This window comes from Panthera onca, chromosome B3 (assembly GCF_046562875.1).
Source record: "Panthera onca isolate mPanOnc1 chromosome B3, mPanOnc1 haplotype 2, whole genome shotgun sequence".
In the NCBI taxonomy this organism is placed as follows: Eukaryota; Metazoa; Chordata; class Mammalia; order Carnivora; family Felidae; genus Panthera; species Panthera onca.
In genome coordinates, this window is record NC_138344.1 from 52367648 (window position 1) to 52386062 (window position 18415).

Below are 18415 nucleotides of genomic sequence, written 5' to 3' on the forward strand. Positions count from 1 at the left end.
TTTTACCTTCCAGGATCTTTTTATTACACCTCAATTTAACTACTTGTGCTTTATTCAAGGCTCTAAGATAGGTACTTCTGGTGCTAAAAAGATGAGTAAGATGTAGTTACACCTCACTGGAGCATGTGTAGAGGAGATAGTACATGACACAAAACACAAGTTAAATGCTAAACAAGAGGTACAAACTGCCTTGGGATTCAATGGAGAAACAATAACAATTGGACAGGTAGGGGAGGGAGACACATGGGAAGAATCAGAAAAGATTTCTTGGAGGATGTATCATTTGGCATGGGCTTTAAATTTTTGAAAAATATGGACAGCATTTGAAGAGTGGCATTACAGGGGCATATAACATATGTAAACAGAAAGGTAGGAAAGGGGCAAGTTCAAGTGGCTCTTTCTGGCAGGATGTATATAGGATAAGTTGTAGATAGGATATGGCCAGAGCATGGATAATAAAGATGGAAACAATACTTTGGGTGCCAGTATGAGTTACGTTAATGCCATTGTCCACAGGGAGCCAATGAAGAATTTTTGAGTGGAAGGGTGATGTTAGGGCCACTTGCTCCTCTCCTCTCCTTTGTGGTGTCTCCTAAGCTCTAGTTCCTTTGCCTCTGACCAGCTCAGCTACATACAGAAACTTCAGCCAATGAATTAAACTTCCGGTCTCCTGACCTGCCTATAGGGTACCTCCTCTTGTAGAGCTGTCCAGAGTAGAACAGAAATCGTGGCATCAGACTCTGATTAAATGCATACCCACTCTATGTAGAATACTGTTAGAAGTCAGAATGTTGAAGAGTGTTCAGATGAAGAATACAGACAAGAGGTCATTGGTGGATTTAATGATAATACTTTGGGCAGCTATTATTGCAGCCTATTAAAGAGGGAACTGAGAAGAAAAAAGATGGGTGCAGATATAGTGTATTTTAAATAGTGAGCCACGAGAATGGATGCAGCTAGTGAGCCAGGAGAATTGACTGTAACTAATCACTTGTGCCTGGCAGCTCAGGACTAAAATTGGCACAGGTGCGCAGGGAAGCGTGAAACCCAAACAACCGGAGGGTTAGTTTGAAGTCACCCACCTGGTTCAAAGTTGAAAGGCCTATCCTTTCTGGTATGATGCCGAAAGGCCTCGACCCCCCCAAAATGTTGAGATGGGCCTGGAGAATCTGTGTGTGTTCAGTGCCTTAATGTTTTCTGTGACGTGGACTTTGAGGTCATCAGGGTGGTCGGGTGAGGGGAGGGAAGTACCCTTCAGCTTGGAGGTCTGAGAAAGCTGGCGTGCTGGGGAATCAATACAGGAAGCAGAGCAAAGCTTTGGTGTTTTGTAGTGGTCGGGACAGGGCTCTCGCTAGGCTCTGTGGGCTCGGTGCAGGGTCCCCCCCGGGGCCGAGGACTCCTGAGGGTGGGCCCCTCTCGGCCCCCGCGGCCGCGGGCTTCAGTGCGCCTCGCTTCCCGGCACCGCAGGGCTTGCCCGGCACCGGCGAGCAGGGTGGAGCCGCGGCGGTCTGCCGGGCAGCTGCGGGAGCTTGTCTCGCTCTTCCGCTTGCAGGTGCGCCCGGGGAAGGTGGGACGCGCAGGAGGGGGCGCCCGCCATGCCCGGACCACAGCTCCCCGCCGCGGCCTCCAGCCCGCCACCCCCGCGGAACGGCCTGCCGCAGCCCCTGTGAGGCCGAGGAAGAGGCGGCAGCGGCGAAGGCACCGCCCCCTTGGCGAGCTTCGCGACCTGGCGGCCTCCGCAGGACCCATGGCGGATTCCTCGCCCGCGCTGTCCCTGCGGGAAGGCGGCCCCCGAGCCCCCCGGCCCTCGGCTCCTTCGCCGCCCGCGCGCTCGCGCTCAGGCTCGGAATCCGAGGAGGCCGAGCTGTCGCTGAGCCTGGCCCGCACCAAGACCCGCTCGTACGGCAGCACTGCCAGCGTGCGGGCGCCGTTGGGCGCCGGCGTCATCGAGCGCCATGTGGAGCACCGGGTCCGCGCCGGCGACACGCTACAGGGCATCGCGCTCAAATACGGAGTCACGGTGAGCAGGGCGCGCCGCGGCGGCTGGGGCTGGTGGCACGGGCGGGGGCTCGTGGCGGGACACGGAGTAGTGGGCGTCGGGCAGGCAGCCATCTGTCCCCAGGCTCTCTCCCAGCGCGCGCCGAGAACCCCGGCAGTGGTCTCCAAAGGTGGTTCTGTAGCCAGAAGGGCAGGCCTCCGAGGCTCCCTCCCCAGGTAGGTGCATCGAGTTCCCGGTGTCCTGCCCAGACACCGCCCAGATCAGTGAGGAAGGCCAAAGAGGACCTGGGAGCTAAGTTCACCCGATTTTCAGGCCAGATCACAGTATTCAAAGCTGAACTGAGGTGTTGACTCGGGGCAGAGAATTTTGTTTTCTCTGTAAACAAGCGCTGTGATGTCAGGGATGGTACGATTGTCTCCGCCGGATGGTTCTGGTTCTATCGATTATGCTGCTTTATTTAGAAGTGAAATTACACCCCTGGGCTCACTGGCAACTGTGAATGTGACACCTGTCGCTAAGCAGCAGCCCAGAACTGGGGTCTAGGTGAGCTGAAGAGCTGTGTTTATTATAAATTTATAAGTGTGTGTGTCCTGGGCGTATTGCATTACACTTCTGGGAATAACATGGAAACCTGAGGGAACATATTGTCTCATTAAAATTACTTATAATTAACTCTGAGCTATGTGGTGGCCTTTTTACATCTGAGTTCTGTATCAGTTTTCAATGTTCTTTCCTGAAACACCTAAGACAGCAATGGGAAGAAAGGCGATCTTCTCTGTATCTTTCTCTTAAAGAGAAACTCTTCCTGGCCCTTCACAGAATGACAGAGACTGAGTAATTTATTTTGCACATTCAAGTTGGAACTATATGTTTACCTAGCAGATCATTTTGAGACCAGGAATCTTGCTGTGCAGGCATATACTGATATTATTATGCTATGGTAGTCCCTTTCCGTCCTCCTGGGAGTTTGCAAATGTGAACATAGAACTACAATTCTTATGTATATCAATAAAGCCTGGTTTGGGTCAGAGCCAGAGAAGAGCAGAGTTGGGGAGTATCAGCAACTACCTTCTGCTGAATGCCTGCTGTGTGCCAGATACTACATTTGTCCTGTTCCATCTTGTTCTTACTCAGTTTGATTTCCCTAAAGAGCCTTGGAGGTAGGTATAATTAACCTGTTTACAGATGGGAAGATGGATGAAAGGTAAGGATATTAAGTATGTTTATTCACTGAGAGCAATTTGAATTAGTACACAGCTGCACTTGCGTTACTTACAGCTCTGAAACAGCTGACTGCAGTTCTCTACTTTTCATCAAATGCTTTCTAATCTATGCTTTTGCTTAATATAGATCCTGTTACTCATAACCTTATCACCCCTTTCGGGTAAAGTGTAAACCAGATTCTTCACTACTTTCATGAAGACTTGGTTTTAAGATGTTAAGTATAATGAGTTGGGAACTGTAATCTATACCCTCAAAGAGTCTCTCTCAACTGCAACACTATTGATATTCTGGACCCTATAATTCTTTGTTTGTGTAGGTTGTGCCGTGCATTGTAGGATGTTTAACAGCATCTCTGAGCTCTGCCTATTAGATGCCAGTAAGACCCCCAGCCTCCATCCAGACATTGCCAAATATTCCCCAGCAAGAAACTCACTCTTCATTGAGGACCACTGGTTTATTACATGTGTATCATTTCCTTTGGGCCCTGAAGTATAGTTGATGAAATTTTTAGAGACTCTTCCACTGGTTGTGTAGAACCAGTGAAAGTGATAATTCTTACTGTAACAGTGAAGTTATTGCTTTAATTCACATGTACAGATATTAGTTGGATTTACTCGTTGTAAGTTGAGATTTTAGGTGGAAGCTAAAAAGGCAGAAAGGTTTTTTTCTTTCCGTGACTGAACAGAAAGAAGTTGAATGAGTTAAGTTTCAAATATTGACTACCAAGGTTATGAAAATTTAAATAATTGTTTAAAGGAATAGGTGATGATATGTTGGAGATTTAGAGACCCAGGGCAGTCACCTGGAAATTAAGAGTCAGTCCAGGCAAACATTCGACTTTAATATCCCCTGTCTGGCAATAGCCAGGCATGGTTCTGTGTTACTGAGAGGAGCAGGAACTCTCAGGGAAGCCTGTCTGCTGATGACAGCTCTCCAGCCACCCAGCTGGGAACCAGGCAGGAATTCAGTCCCTCAGAGGGAGAGACTGGTAACAGCCAGTAGTATTTTAGGTACCAGCGTGTTACCAGAACAGTGACTCTGACAAGGGGTGAAGATGGAGATCTGTTTGTCAACCCTTGGTTTTCAGGGGAACAAAACAGAAACTGGTTTTCTTGAGTGATGCTTGATGGCTGGCAGCAGGGTACATCCCAAGATATGGGAATAAATATGTTCCTCAAACTTGCCTGGGTAAGGGAATGCCCTGGGGCAAACTAAAAATAAAGAATCCTAACTGACCTTGAGCCTACTGGATCAGAATATGCAGAGAAGGAGCACAGCAATCTTCATGTTTTACAAGCATGGCATCTTGGCCTGTTCCCAAAGCACTGTCCTTCCTGGGGTCTTTGCACTTGCTGTTTCATCTATGTGGAACACTCTGTCCCTGATCACTGCATGGAAGGTTTGCTTCATGGATGTATGACCTGGGTAGTCACACAGAGCCCCATGCTTAGAAGAGCCTCGCATTTGGTGTAATGCTTTACTATTGCCATCTTGAAGTTTTTAGTACTCTGTGAACAAGGGCCCCACGTTTTCACTTTTCACTGGGCCCTGCAAATTATGCAGCTGACCTTGGCAGTGCGACTTGCTCCCTCACTGCTTACATGTCTCCTCCCTGAAGCCTTCCTGACTGCTTTCTGTCAAATTACAGCCCTCCTTCACACCTGCTTTCCCCTTCCCTGCCTTGTTTTCCCAACAGTATTTATTGTTCATCTCCTTTTCCTTTTTTGTCTTTTTTTCCAGCTTCTGTCTTTTTGGTGATACATTAGCGAACAAATAGAAATCCATACCCTCATGGAGCTTATATCTTAGTCAGTAGAGACAGTAAGTAAGCAAACGAAATATGTTTTATGCCAGGTATTGATAAACAATATGAAGGAAAATTAAGCAGGGAAAGGAGATAATGAAGGCTAGTGGGGGTGGCTATAATTTAAAATGGGATAGCCACAAAGAACTCACTGAGAAGGAGGCAAGTTGTATGTGTGTGTGTGTTTGGGGGGGGGGGGTGCAGATATCTGTGAAGAACATTCCAGGCAGCAGCAACAGCCAGTGGTGCAAAGGCCCTGAGGTGGAAGTATAATTGGCAAGTTCCAGGAGTAGTGTACCTGGTGCTTACAATGCATTGGCATGTATTTGGACCTTGAAGACCACTGTAAGAACTTTGGCTCTTTCTCTGAGTGAGTTGGGAAGCATTGGAGAAGTTCAAGTAGAAGAATGACATGATCTGACTTAGGCACTAGAAGGATCACTCTGGATGCTGCTTTGAGAACAGGCTGTAGTGGGCGAGTGCCAAGGCATGGAAACCAGATCAGTTGAAGGCTTTGTAATAAATGCAGGTGAGAGGATGGCAGCTTGGACCAGAGCAGCAGAGAAGGAGGTGGTGGGAAGTAGTTGGGTTCTAGATGATTTGTTGATATGCTGTATATTTTCTGCTTACTTGTTTACTGTTTTATTTGAGTATCTCTGCCCTACAGATGGGCCCAGGGATGCAGGAGGCTTCTCTATAGGAAAGAAGAATGTGGATGTTCAAGAATCTGGCCACGTCTGAAGCCTGAGGGACCCCAGTTCTTCTGCCATGGCCTTAGAAAATATCTTAAGGACCCTTCCCACCATTCCTTTTAAAGTCATTATTATTAATAATGGCATTTATTATTTTTTGGCTGTTTTTTTAATGTTTATTTGAGAGGGGGAGAGAGCAGGGGAGAGGGCAGAGAGAGAGGGAGACAGAATCCCAAGCAGGCCCCACGCCATCAGCACAGAGTCTGATGCAGGGCTGGATCCCACAAACAAACAGTGAGATCATGACCTGAGCTGAAATCAAGAGTTGCCTTACCAACTGAGCCACCCAGGAGCCCCCAACTTTTTTTTTTTTTAACCTGTTTTTATTGAGCCTTGCTTGTTTGAGTCCTTTTGCCTCATGCTGGGGCTACAAGATGATACATGCACTCCTCTTTTTATTCATGGTGACTTTTTCCACTACTGCTTTCCACTAGCCTATAGCTACTTGAGAAGCCATGTTGCTTGTCCAACTCATCTCTGGACATTCTGTGTTAGCCCGAGGCCGGCACATGGCAGGTCCTCCACATATGTATGGACCTGACCCACAGGCCTGACCACTGTGAAATCAGTAGGCCCTGGAGCAGACCCTGAAAGGTGGAGGCCAGGGTAGGGGTTGAGTGACTTATTTTACAAAGTGTGGTTTGAGGCTCGCTGTCCAGCCTACGGAAAGGTTGCTGCTACTGGGATGGTGCTGGTTTTCTCCCCTTCCACCAGCAGGGGGTTTTTACGTCAAATTAAACATAGGGTTATATTTGAGCATCTCTACTAAAGACGCATTTGAGGAAGTGGTCTGGGAGACTGAAACTACTTGGGCTGGGTTGAGAAACTATTAAGGGCAGTTCAGATCTCAGACGTGAATTTGCTTGGGCTGGAATTTCCCTGGCTGTGCTTATCTCTACTGAGACATTAAGGCCCTTTCCCTCACCCCGTGTTCTAGATTTAGCTATGGCATTTGTGACCTTGTTAGCTCCTCTCAGATGCAAGCATCTAGAGGAAACTCACTGATGCTAGCCAGCCATTGTGAGCTTTTTGTTTGGAAACCCTGGAAAAACATCTAGAAAACAGTATACAGACTAAAAGTGGGCAGGAGACAGGGAGGGGACTTATTATTTGCATAAACTTTTTCTTTGTCTCTTTGCTTTCCCCCTGGCAGCTCGCCTGTCTGCTCCCCTCTCCAGAGGCCACATTGTCTTCAGTGCCCTCAATCACTTCCTGTCCAGTTTTATTCCCAGGGTCTTCTCACTTTCTTCCAGTGAACTGCTAAACTCCAGTCGCTTCTTAACACTTCCCCTACCAGAAGTGTTTGAGGTCTAATAGATTCTCATGTATTCTTTTTTAAAAAACAGCTTTATTGAGGTATAATTTACATACCACAAAATAAACCCATTTTAAGTGTATTCAAGGACTTTCAGTGAATTTACAGAGTTGTGCAACCATCACCACAATCCAATTTTAGAACCGTGCCATCACCCTGAAAAGATCCCCGTTACTTCCTGTTTCCTTCTCTAGCCCTAGGCAACCACGAATATATTTTCTAATCTATAGATTGGCCTTTTCTGGGGATTTCATATAAACAGTGCCTCCTATGTTCTTCTGAAATAGCGTGAAAAGGAAGTAAATCCTATTCCCCCTAATTAGCACATGGCACTGGAGGAGTCTGATTGCCCCCAGCACCTAGAACTTAAGAGTGTGAGACAGTGGGCTGATGGGTGAATCTAGCACTTACTAGAAAATGATCTGGAGAGAGTTCTTTAATTAAGTCTTTTCTGTAAAATAATAATAATCAAATGAAAGTTGTATGTATGTATGCATATATTCTAAGCCACAGAGTGCTATAAAAATGTTAGTTCTGAATGTATCCTGAAATGTTTTTGGAAGGGTTTGTCTTTTTTAAGGAGTGGAGAGGAAGAAACAGAAACGAACAACGAGATCATGACCTGAGCCAAAGCCAGGCGCTTAACTGACTGAGCCACCCAGGCACCCCTACAGGGGAATCATTTTATTTTATTTATTATTATTAGTATTATTTTTTAAATGTTTATTTCTTTTTGAGAGAGAGACAGAACATGAGCGGGAGGGGGGCCGAGGGAGAGGGAGACATAGAATCCAAAGCAGGCTCCAGGCTCTGAGCTGTCAGCACTGAACCCCATGCGGAGCTCAAACTCATGAACTGTGGGATCATGATCTGAGCTAAAGGCCTATGCTTAACCGACTGAGCTACCCAGGTGCCCCAGGGCAATCATTTTAAAGAAGTTTTTAAATTATTGATAGCACTTGTTCTACCTAATGTCACCATGGTTGTCATCTTGTGGCCACCTTGTTACCTCGTACTTAATTCTTCTGTAATCTGTTTCTTAGTGACCAATTTCATTGAGTCATGCTGTTCCATCCTGAGCATGGGAGAGAATTTTGAAATGAAAGTATTTGATTGCTATCCCTATCCCTGACTCATCTGCCCACAAAAAACACAGGGTAGTTCTTTGTCACTCTGAACAGGTCACACTTTTTATTCTCAGCATTAATTGGGTTTTAAGAAATGTGGAGAACAGAGGGGTGGGAGAAATAGGTGAACTTTTTTTTTTTAGTTTAAATAAATTGAGGGGCGCCTGGGTGGCTCAGTCGGTTGAGCGTCAACTTCGGTGCTCACAGTTCATGAGTTCAAGCCCCACATCGGGGTCTGTGCTGACAGCGTGGAGCCTGGAGTCTGCTTCAGGTTCTGTGTCTCCCTCACTCTCTGTCCCTCCCCCTCTCATGCTCACTCTCTGTCTTTCTCAAAAGCAAATAGACAATAAAAAATTTTTTAAATAAATTGAATAATTTTTTTTTTCCTTTTAAAGCCAAAGGAGTTGGGTTCTATATTGAAGGCAGCATGGCTTCCCCAAAGGTAATTCCTTCTCCACCATCCACCCAAGGCCTGGTATGATCCAATCTTGTTTTAGAAGGATAACTCTAGGGGTGCCTGAGTGGCACAGTCGGTTAAGCATCCGACTTTGGCTCAGGTCATGATCTCACGGTTCGTGAGTTCGAGGCCCACATCGGGCTCTGGGCTGACAGCTCAGAGCCTGGAGCCCACTTCAGATTCTGTGTCTCCTTCTGCCTACCCCTCCGCTGCTTGCACTCTGTCTCTCTCATTGTCTCAAAAATAAATAAACATAAAAAAAAAAAAGAAGGATAACTCTAGCAGTAGAGTGGAGGAAATATTGTATATTGGGGAGGGTGGAGAAAAGGGATCATAATATCTTCTAAGAGTCCTAATTTACTGTCCTTTGCTTTATGTGTTCCGAACACAACCCAGATCTGCATTGTGATAGTGCCAGAAAACCGCAATTTTCAAAGGGTATGACAATTCAAATCCTTGTGATATCCAAAATTTGAGGCAGCTATCATTATTCTATATATGTTTTTAACAGCAAACCTTGATGGCTTTTTATTACAGTTGCAGTTAAGCATAATAGAATTTGAATACACTGGACTGTTTACTATTAACATAATCATTTATCTCTGGTAATCATGGACTACCAGGATTAGAATATTCCAGAGCTTCGGTGTTTATTTCTGTAACACTCCTGACAAGTGTGTGTGCCCTGGATGAGATTTAATAGAAGCTCCTCTTTATTTCTCCAGGGAGTCCATTCATTCATGGAAAACTCTTATAGTGACTTCTTCCTTATATTGAAAGTCTTAAACTTTTGACAAGATCTTTCAACACAAGGTTTCTAGTTCTAAACCTAGGAGACAAAAGTTCAGAGGAATTTCAAACTTTTCACCTGATAGCATCTGAGCTGCTCTGTGCTTGGATAAATAAATAAATAAAGTAAATTTTGGGTGTTAGGAAATGTTGAACAGAGCCAGGTTGGGAAAACTCTAGAGTTTTCCAGCTCTTCCTTGGGTTGGATCATGACTTTTCTTAGCTTTATGTGAGGTGACATTCCCAGAACATTAGACCCATCTGTGTTCAGATAAAAGTATAAAACATTCCTAAAACATCATTTCACTGTTTGGGATTATCCCTAGTCTCTTGTCTGTGCTGTTGTGGTTTCCTCCGTGACTAGGCTTCCTGTTTCCACTGATGCCTCTTTATTGCCAGTCCATTTTCCACAAAGCTGCCTGAGTGCCCTTTAACTGTAATCAGATTGTGTCACTCCCTTCACCCTCCAGTGGCTTCTCATCACATTTAAAGTAACACCTAAATTTTATCCCTTGGCATGCAAGGTCCTATGTAGCCTGGAGTTTTGCTCATTACTCCCTACACTTCAGCCACACTACATTTTTACTGTGCTGGGGCATTGCAGCTGCTTTTTCTCCCCAGAATGCTCCCCCCTCCCCACCCACTCCTAGCTTTTTGCATGGCTGGTTAATTCCTTAACTTTACTACAGGTACAGAGTTTGCAGCCTGTGCAGTTGGTTCAAGCCACTACTTGTAGAGGAGAACAAGTTAAGATCAAATTTATCACCTTCGGGCAAAAAAACATAAAGCTTACACACCTCAGGGCACTGACAACATATAATGTTAATTATCCAGGCATGTCTGTATGAAATTTTTTTATGTATTCTTACTTTGTAGGAGAAATATTTTTTATTGTGAGAAATTCCTACCTCCTTCCTTCTCATCTGCTGAATACATGTTAGGATCTGCCCTTGCCTGTTACTTTCTCCTTTTTAACCACATTTAATAATATGATAGCAACTATTATCATTATTTTTGAGGGCTTCCTGGGGGCTATGCATTGTTCTAAATACCTGAGTTGATTCGTGTAATCCTCATAATGATCATATTGCATGGGAGGTACTATTATTATCCCTACTTTACAGAAAAGAAAACAGAACCGTTAATGATTAGAAAGTGGCAAAGCCAGGGTTTGAACCCAGAAAGTATGGCCCCGGAGCCCATGTTTCCAACTACTACCTGTATTAAACTCATTGACCTGTTTTCACCTTCAGACTCAAATCTGCCGGTTCTTAGATTGTTCCCCACGTTGATGCTAACTGTGTCTGGATATCTCTGGTGTCCTTGATGCTGGCATCCTGTGTATCATCTCAGAGTCTAGACCGTAGAGTGAATGTATACCTGAAATGCTTGTTGATGATACTGAGATGGAGATAGCACAGTCTCCAACTTCCAGAAGCTTATAGACTAATTCAAGAGGCAATTCTATGGGTGAATCAGTGGGATGATGCACAAGAACCTAGACAACCCTGTTACTCCCTGTGCTCCTTAACTGTACCCAGCTGTTGATTCAGTCACCTTGTCTTGTATTCCTGTCACTGGCCCTTTGCCTGGCTGTGATGGCCTGTCTTGCTTTGAATGATAGATGTATGGGTCAGGGTTCTGGCAAGAAACAGTGGGCTCAGGGGGTGTGGCCAAAGAGAATTTAGTCAAGGGACATTTATTTTTATTATTTTTTAAAAATTTTTTTATGTTTATTTATTTTTGAGAGAGAGAGAGTGAGTGGGGGAGGGTCAGAGAGAGAGGGAGACATAGAATCTGAAGCAGACTCCAGGCTCCGAGCTGTCAGCACAGAGCCCGATGCGGGGCTCGAACTCACAGACCGTGAGATCATGACCTGAGCCGGTCAGACACTTAACCGTCTGAGCCACCCAGGCGCCCCTAGTCAAGGGACATTTATAGAATGGGAGCAGGTTTGAGGGAACCAAGAAGGGATGGTGAAGCAACCTGAGACTAGCAACAGCAGGAAGATATTACCCCTAGGCTTAAAGGGCCAGGGGAAGAAGTGGTGTACCCCACACGGGGAGAGCTGGAGCCTGGGATGAGGGAGGGGTTACCTGGCAGGAACTCTGCCATAGAGGAATGCAGCTACTGGAGTCATTCACGGTGCTGTCTTTCTGCTGGTGCCTTCCATTGGAACTCCCACTGGAATGCCAACGACATGGCTTAGGTAATGCAGTTCTTAAGAGGTCAGCCTCTTGGAGTTCGGAACAGGCTCAAGAAGAGTTGGGGATCGATTGGATGGTGAGGGTGTATTTAAAGGGAGAGTAACACAACAGATGACTTACTGTCCCTTTCTGGTTACCTCCTGGGGTTAATCTTTTATGCCTGTTCCTCTAACCTGTTTTAATTAATTCATCTATCTATCTATCTATCTATCTATCTATCCTTCCACCCTAAGCACTTAGTTTGTACAAGATCTTTGTTAGCCTCAAGGAAGCTATAGAAATAAAAGTGCTTGTCCTTAAGGAACTCACAGTTTATGCTTGGTGTTCTCAGTTCTGCCTCAGCAATGAGATCTGGTGTTCCCTGTCAATTTCTGTCCTCCTTCATTATTCTCAGAAAATGGTAGACCCCTGCCAATAAGCATTTCAAAGAGCACTGTATCAGTGAAGGCTCTTTCATTTACAAGAGACAGAAAACCTAACTCAAGTTGGCTTAGGCAAAACAACAACAAACAAACAAACAATGGCATTTATTAGCTCAAGAACACAAAGGCCCTAGGGTATTCTGGCTTTAGGCTTTGATTCAGAGGTCTGATTGCTTTCCTCCAAGGTGGCCTTGTTTTCGGGTTCCATGAAGTGGACAGATTGCTGCTCTTCCTGGTAGAGAAAATGGAGGACCTTTCCCCTCCCAGACCCAGCAAAAGTGTCCTTGCATCTCTGAATCATTCCAAGATGGGACTGTGACCTATCATGAAAGCGAGGACACTGTGACACTGCAAAGGGCAAGAATGAGTCATATGCTCACCCTGGAGTGGGGAAGGGGGCAGTTGTTCTGTGCCAATGGAAGCCCACATACTAGGATGGAGGATGTGGATGCTAGCTGATAAATAGGAAAAAAAACCCGAAGGGGATATTAAAGGCAGAGTCGATATACCTGAACCTGTTATGGATAAGGTATTTGAATTATTTTAAATCACTCACAATGAAGCCTAACCTAGACCAGAGATACTTAGGATTTTTAGACTTTAATTTTGTCTCCTAAATGCCCCTGCCTATTCATGCCTCTCTTTCCCACCCTCACCTTCTCTCCTTTACCAAGAAACTAGAACACAAAAGACCAACCCACTCTACACAAAGGATGCTTTAATGTAGTACCTTTAAAAGAAAAAAAAGCTTTCACTGTACTATTTGTGTAGATTCAGCTTATAGTAAGAAATCAGGAGATAGAGGGTCCATTTACTAGTCGGCTATTGTTTTTTCAGGCTCTTTGATATAGAAATCTAATTTTTTCACTCACAGTCAATTTGGCATTAAAAGATCCCATAATTTGGTCCCATTAGTCATGCACTTTTATCTTGACTTCAGAGTCAGACAGAAATACCAGCTCATACATTTAAAGAACTGTAGGCACTTGGTCAAATCAGTCATCTCAATTTCTTCATTGGAAAAGAGAGTAGTATCATCTGCTGCTAAATATTTTCTTTCTCTTATATATCCTGTCTCTTTATCTACTTACCTCCCTATCTGTCTCCTCTAAACAAGCATGTATATAATCTTTCATTTAATCTTCCCGACAACCCTGTGAAGGCTAGAGGGTACCTATTTTACACACCAGGAAACAGGCTGAATGAAAGAAGTAACAAGCTAAGCTTGTGTTGAGACCTTTGGTGTTGGAGGAGCTGGGATTTGAAACCAGGTCTGTCAGATTCCTAAGCCTGTGTGCTTCGTTATCTTACCAAACTGTCTCGGTTCTGTGCCTCCCAAGAAGGAGCTGAGGTGAAAATTCGATGGCGTGGGGCGCGGAGGAGCCTGGCATCCCCGGACGCTGTTAATGCCGTGTGGTGAACGCCAAGTGCACGCATTTCTCCTGTTCGCTGGGAGCCCACAGACGTGCAGCCCTGCCTGCGCTCACAGCATTGTGGACTGAAGCACCCACTTATCTCTCTGGAGTGTCCTTTTCCTCTTTTGCAAAAAGGAGATGATAGTATCTCGATTACTACCCAACCCGTGTAAATTCTGTTCTCCCTTTCTCCCCCAGCTCCCATCTCTGTGGTCTGCACGAAGCTTCCGCAGGTGTGAAAGAGTTCGAGGTTCTAGAAACTGTATTAAATGCCAGCTTCTTCATCTGCCAGTTTATGATGGTTCCATGATACATAATCTCTATGAGTTTTGTTTGTTTTATTTGTAAAGTGAATCTTTAAATACCTTCTCCGGGGTAGGAAATACGAGATACTGTATGTAAAGTGCTGCCCACCTCCTTTCCTTACCTCTACTGCTTCTGCCCATTCTTCAAGGCCCATCTAAAGTCAGAAGAATCAAAATCAGAACTCCACCTTCTCCTTGAGGCCTTTCTTAACAACTGCAACCCCAGTCTGCACCATTCTTGCAAATTCTCATTGTATTTGTCCCTGTACCAGCTCCTGTATCCATTATATTTACCAAACACAATTCCAGAGACATAGGAAGCACCCTGTAAGTAAAATAACAGTACTAGTTTTTTTTTTTTAATCAAATAATAGAAATGTTAAAACAAGCCTGGAATTTACAAAATAAGTGCTAAAAATTCTACATTTTTTAATTTCAGGGGTTGAAGGCTGCTTGGTAAAAGCTGCCTTGTAGGGCGAATATAATAGTGGGGGGGGGAAATTAGGCTTTCCTTTTTTAAAGTTGAGAAACAATTTCCTGACATCTCTTGAAGTAACTAGGGGTACCTGGGGTGGTAACTAAACCCAAATTAACAGTCTCAAATCCAGGGGCACCTGGGTGGCTCAGTTGGTTGGGTGTCTGACTTGAGCTCAGGTCATGATCTCACTGTTGGCTTCAGATCCTCTATCCCTCTCTCTCTCGCTCTCTGCCCCTCCCCCACTTGCACGCGCATGCTCTCTCTCAAAAGTAAATAAAACATTAAAAAAAAAAAAAGAATCTCAAATTCAGAGAAAGCATTGCACAACAAGCCCAGATATTTTTAGGTGCTTGTATAATAAACCCTACTAATGGATTTATTTACATAAAACTCTGTTTCCTTTTTCATATTTTAGATGGAGCAGATTAAAAGGGCAAATAAACTGTTTACGAATGATTGTATATTTCTGAAGAAAACTTTGAACATCCCAGTTATATCAGAGAAGCCTTTGTTGTTTAATGGACTTAACTCAATAGATTCTCCAGAAAATGAAACTGTTGATAGCAGTTTTTCTCATGAAGAAGAGCCAGCAGCAGCGGGGGAAGACCTTTCTCCTTCCAGTCCTCAAGAATCTGATGTTCAGCCTGTACAACCTGAAGAAGTGTCAGCTAGAGATTTCCTGCAGAGACTAGACTTGCAGATTAAGTTGTCAACACAGGCAGCCAAGAAACTAAAAGAAGAGAGCAGGTAAAAATATGCTGGTAAAATGTCAGAAGCTGAATAAATTACTCTTACGATGTCCTTGCTTTGCTGAGTTTTGTTTTGTTTTCTCTCTGCTTCTGTTTCCTTTTTTCTCTTTTGCTTTAAAAACTGTATTTTAATTCTAGAAAGTCATTTTTAATATATGAGGTCTAAAAAGAGCTATTGCATTCTGCATAGGGCTTTATCTATTGCAATGTGCTTGTTTTTAGCTCTGTTACTTGTTATAAAAAGTTTGGGGGTGGTGGGGTGGCTCAGTTGATTAAGTGTCTGCCTCTTGATTTTGGCTCAGGTCAGGATCCTAGGGTCGTGAGATTGAGCCCCACATCAGGCTCCACCCTGATTGTGGAGCCTGCTTAAGAACCAATCTGTCTGTCTGTCTCTGTCTCTGTCTCTGTGTCTCCCCCGCTCCTCCACCCCCTCCCCCACTTGAACTCCTTCTCTCTAAAAAAATAAATAAAATAATTTTTTTTTTTAAAGTTTGTTTCTTTGCCTTAGTAGCATAACTGTCCAGCTAGCAGTCCTGGATGGCAGCCAAGCAGAAACATCTAGTTTACTCCTTCAAAGGAAGCAATGCCCTAGGGAATACTTGTGAAATACTGATCCCAATAAATTTGTCAAAGACCTTGTCCATTATTTGTTACTAGGTGTTTTTCATGTGAGCTTTTTTCTTTGTTCTTTGTTAGGGAAAATCTTTCTCTCTCCTATAGAATTGGTTTTCTTCTTCCTTTATGATTCCAAAAATGGCACAAGCTATTGTGTTTGCTTTTTTTTGCCCTGGCTACCAGGAAGCTTGCAACTAAAACTGATTTTCAGTTCAACTAGTACAGTACTTCATATGGGTAATATATTTGTATCCTTCTCCTTTCCTTAATCCTGATATTTTATTTCTAATTCATCTTATTATATGTATTTGTTGTAGGCACATCAAGCCCTTTGGAGAAAAAGGTGGCATATAAAAACTATAAACAAATATGAATATAATAATTTTATAATTTAATACATTTTGTTTAAATGTAATAGAAAAGGGGCGCCTGGGTGGCGCAGTCGGTTAAGCGTCCGACTTCAGCCGGGTCACGATCTCGCGGTCCGTGAGTTCGAGCCCCGCGTCAGGCTCTGGGCTGATGGCTCGGAGCCTGGAGCCTGTTTCCGATTCTGTGTCTCCCTCTCTCTCTGCCCCTCCCCCGTTCATGCTCTGTCTCTCTCTGTCCCAAAAATAAATAAAAAACGTTGAAAAAAAAAATTTTAAATGTAATAGAAAATATAAATATAAAGCAAGTACCATTCTTTATTCCAGTAACTGAGATGCCAATAAAATGCATCTAATGAGTATTTACCCTAATGAGTATTTACATTTCATCCAAGACATGCAAAATATTATACATTGATGTACTCCTGCACTTCTTTGGCAAGTGGATATTAAGTTATATAATAAGTACAGTATATGTATTAGTTATCCGAATATCATTTTAAAACACTGATTTATGCTGAATTTTCACTTTTTTTCAGAGATGAAGAAAGTCCTTATGCAGCTTCCCTCTATCACAGTTAGATGATCAGGGACGATAATCTAACCTGGATTAAAAGGTGGTTGGATCATGAAGAAACCAACAACTAAAGATTCAAAAGTATATACATCCTTAAATCACAACCAAATAGTTTCACCTACTGCAATTGCACTGACGTGATTATTTCCTCCAGCTTTCTATGATTTTAAGTCTTTATTATGGCATGAGAGCAAAATCGTATCCTAAAGATCATCACTTTTGTGGGTGATGGTAGTTTTTAGACTAGTTTTTGTAAATACTAGTTAACATAAAGCATCAAAGACTATATACATATTCAAGCTGAAAACAGTGTTTATCTTCTGAAAAATCCTAATGATGTGAAATATATGGTTGCTGTTTAAGTGATGCTGATTTTGCTATGTGTTTATAATTTAAGTGCTATATATATATATATATTTCGATATGTATTACATATTCTGTATTAATATAAAGAACCAAATTTTGTCTGCTATTTTGTAAAAATAAACTACAAAAGCCTGAATGAGAAAATAAACTATGTTTTCATATTTGAGTCTGTAATTTTTTTCAACAAATAGAAATAAAATTGATTTTTAAATTATTTTTGAAATGGTGACAGCTTCTCCATTTTAATTGCTTTTATTATTATAATTGGAATTTTTTAAAAAGTTCAGTAATTTTTTAAAAAGTTTCAGTAATCTAAAAGCAAATAATTATGGGTATTAGTAGCCTTTGCATTTTCATAATATTTGAACTGATTTGTTTGAGGTATAGTTTAAACACAGAATATGATCAGAAGGAGAAATAAAAACTACCATGCTCTGAGACACTGGTGAATTCTAGTTTAGATTTCATGAAGTCACTTTGGAGAGTGTTTTTTAGTCACTGTGCTCATTTGAGTTGAGGATTAAGCTTTTATTTACCTCATTTGTATCATATGTACAGGTTATAGCAGTAAGACTTAAGCAATACATTACTTACAATTAAAGGGTTTTTTTGGTCTCAATTTTTATTCAAGTATCAGGTTAAATAAATCTTAAGCTTCCACGAAAATTTCCCATATTTATCCGTCCCCCACTTCCCCAAAGGAATCTGCTTTCTGGGGGGCAAACAGGACTTTCCCCTCATTTTCTCTTCCCTTTCTTGCTCTTCCAGGTCTTCCGTTAAGCAGGAAACAGGTGTCCTTAGGTGTCAATGCAGCAGAGCTGGTAGAAGCAGAACTGCACAGGTCCAGCCCTTGAGGGTGACGTATAGGTGCATGCATGGGAACAGCAGTTGTCTGCCCTTGGCTGGAATTTGTTCAAAACAGACATAATCCCTTGTGTTCTGTTTTTTTTTTTTTTTTTCTCATGCTATTATTGTTTTTGATATAGGGTGGTATGTTTTTCTTTTAAAGTTTATTTATTTTGAGGGAGAGAGGGAGAGGGTGTGAGTGTGGGGGAGGGGCAAAGAGAGAGGGAGAGAGATTATCCCAAGCAGGTTCTGCACTGTCCACTGTCTGCACGGAGCCCAACACAGGGTGCGAACCATGACCTGAGGCAAAATCAAGAGTCAGACGCTCAAATGACTCACTCAGGGCCACTGAGGCACCCCAGGGTGATCTCTTGATCATGCTTTGCTACTACCTATGAGGAGTTAGTTGGAAGAGGAGAAAACAAGAAGAAAAAAAAATTGGGGTGCCTGGGTGGCTCAGTCGGTTGAGCGTTCGACTTCAGCTCAGGTCATGATCTCATGGCTGGTGAGTTCGGGCCCCACGTTGGGCTCTGTGCTGATGCCTCGGAGCCTGGAGCCTGCTTCGGATTCTGTGTCTCCCTCTCTCTCTGCCCCTCCCCTGCT

General features: G+C 43.4%; 2 protein-coding genes across 8 annotated transcripts in view; one reads left to right on the forward strand and one right to left on the reverse strand.

Moving 5' to 3' along the window:
• TMOD2 (tropomodulin 2) overlaps positions 1-1190 on the reverse strand; it is a 72589-nt gene extending 71399 nt beyond the window's left edge. For 2 of the 3 annotated variants that reach the window (XM_060618518.3, XM_060618520.3), the window contains exon 1: positions 1083-1190. The gene's annotated coding sequence lies outside the window, so the exon portion shown is untranslated. The remainder of the gene's footprint in view (positions 1-1082) is intronic. The other variant, XM_060618521.3, reaches the window with a different exon arrangement.
• Positions 1191-1255: 65 nt separating this feature from the next.
• LYSMD2 (LysM domain containing 2) lies at positions 1256-17127 on the forward strand. 5 transcript variants are annotated; one of them, XM_060618522.3, is made up of 3 exons: positions 1256-2020; positions 14710-15041; positions 16563-17127. In XM_060618522.3, the coding sequence occupies exons 1-3, from the start codon at positions 1748-1750 to the stop codon at positions 16603-16605; spliced, it is 648 nt and encodes a 215-aa protein (XP_060474505.1). In that variant the 5' UTR covers positions 1256-1747; the 3' UTR covers positions 16606-17127. The 5 variants fall into 5 exon arrangements, with proteins under 5 accessions (XP_060474505.1, XP_060474506.1, XP_060474508.1 ...); XM_060618523.3 differs by lacking the exon at positions 1256-2020 and adding an exon at positions 2044-2214; XM_060618525.3 differs by lacking the exon at positions 1256-2020 and adding an exon at positions 2289-2542.
• The last annotated feature ends 1288 nt before the right edge of the window (positions 17128-18415 follow it).

Coding starts and splice junctions, on each gene's coding strand:
- LYSMD2 (XM_060618522.3), top strand. CDS start 1,748: ATGGCGGATTCCTCGCCCGCGCTGTCCCTGCGGGAAGGCGGCCCCCGA. Junction 2,021..14,709: donor CGCTCAAATACGGAGTCACG/GTGAGCAGGGCG, acceptor TTCATATTTTAG/ATGGAGCAGATTAAAAGGGC. Junction 15,042..16,562: donor AAACTAAAAGAAGAGAGCAG/GTAAAAATATGC, acceptor ACTTTTTTTCAG/AGATGAAGAAAGTCCTTATG.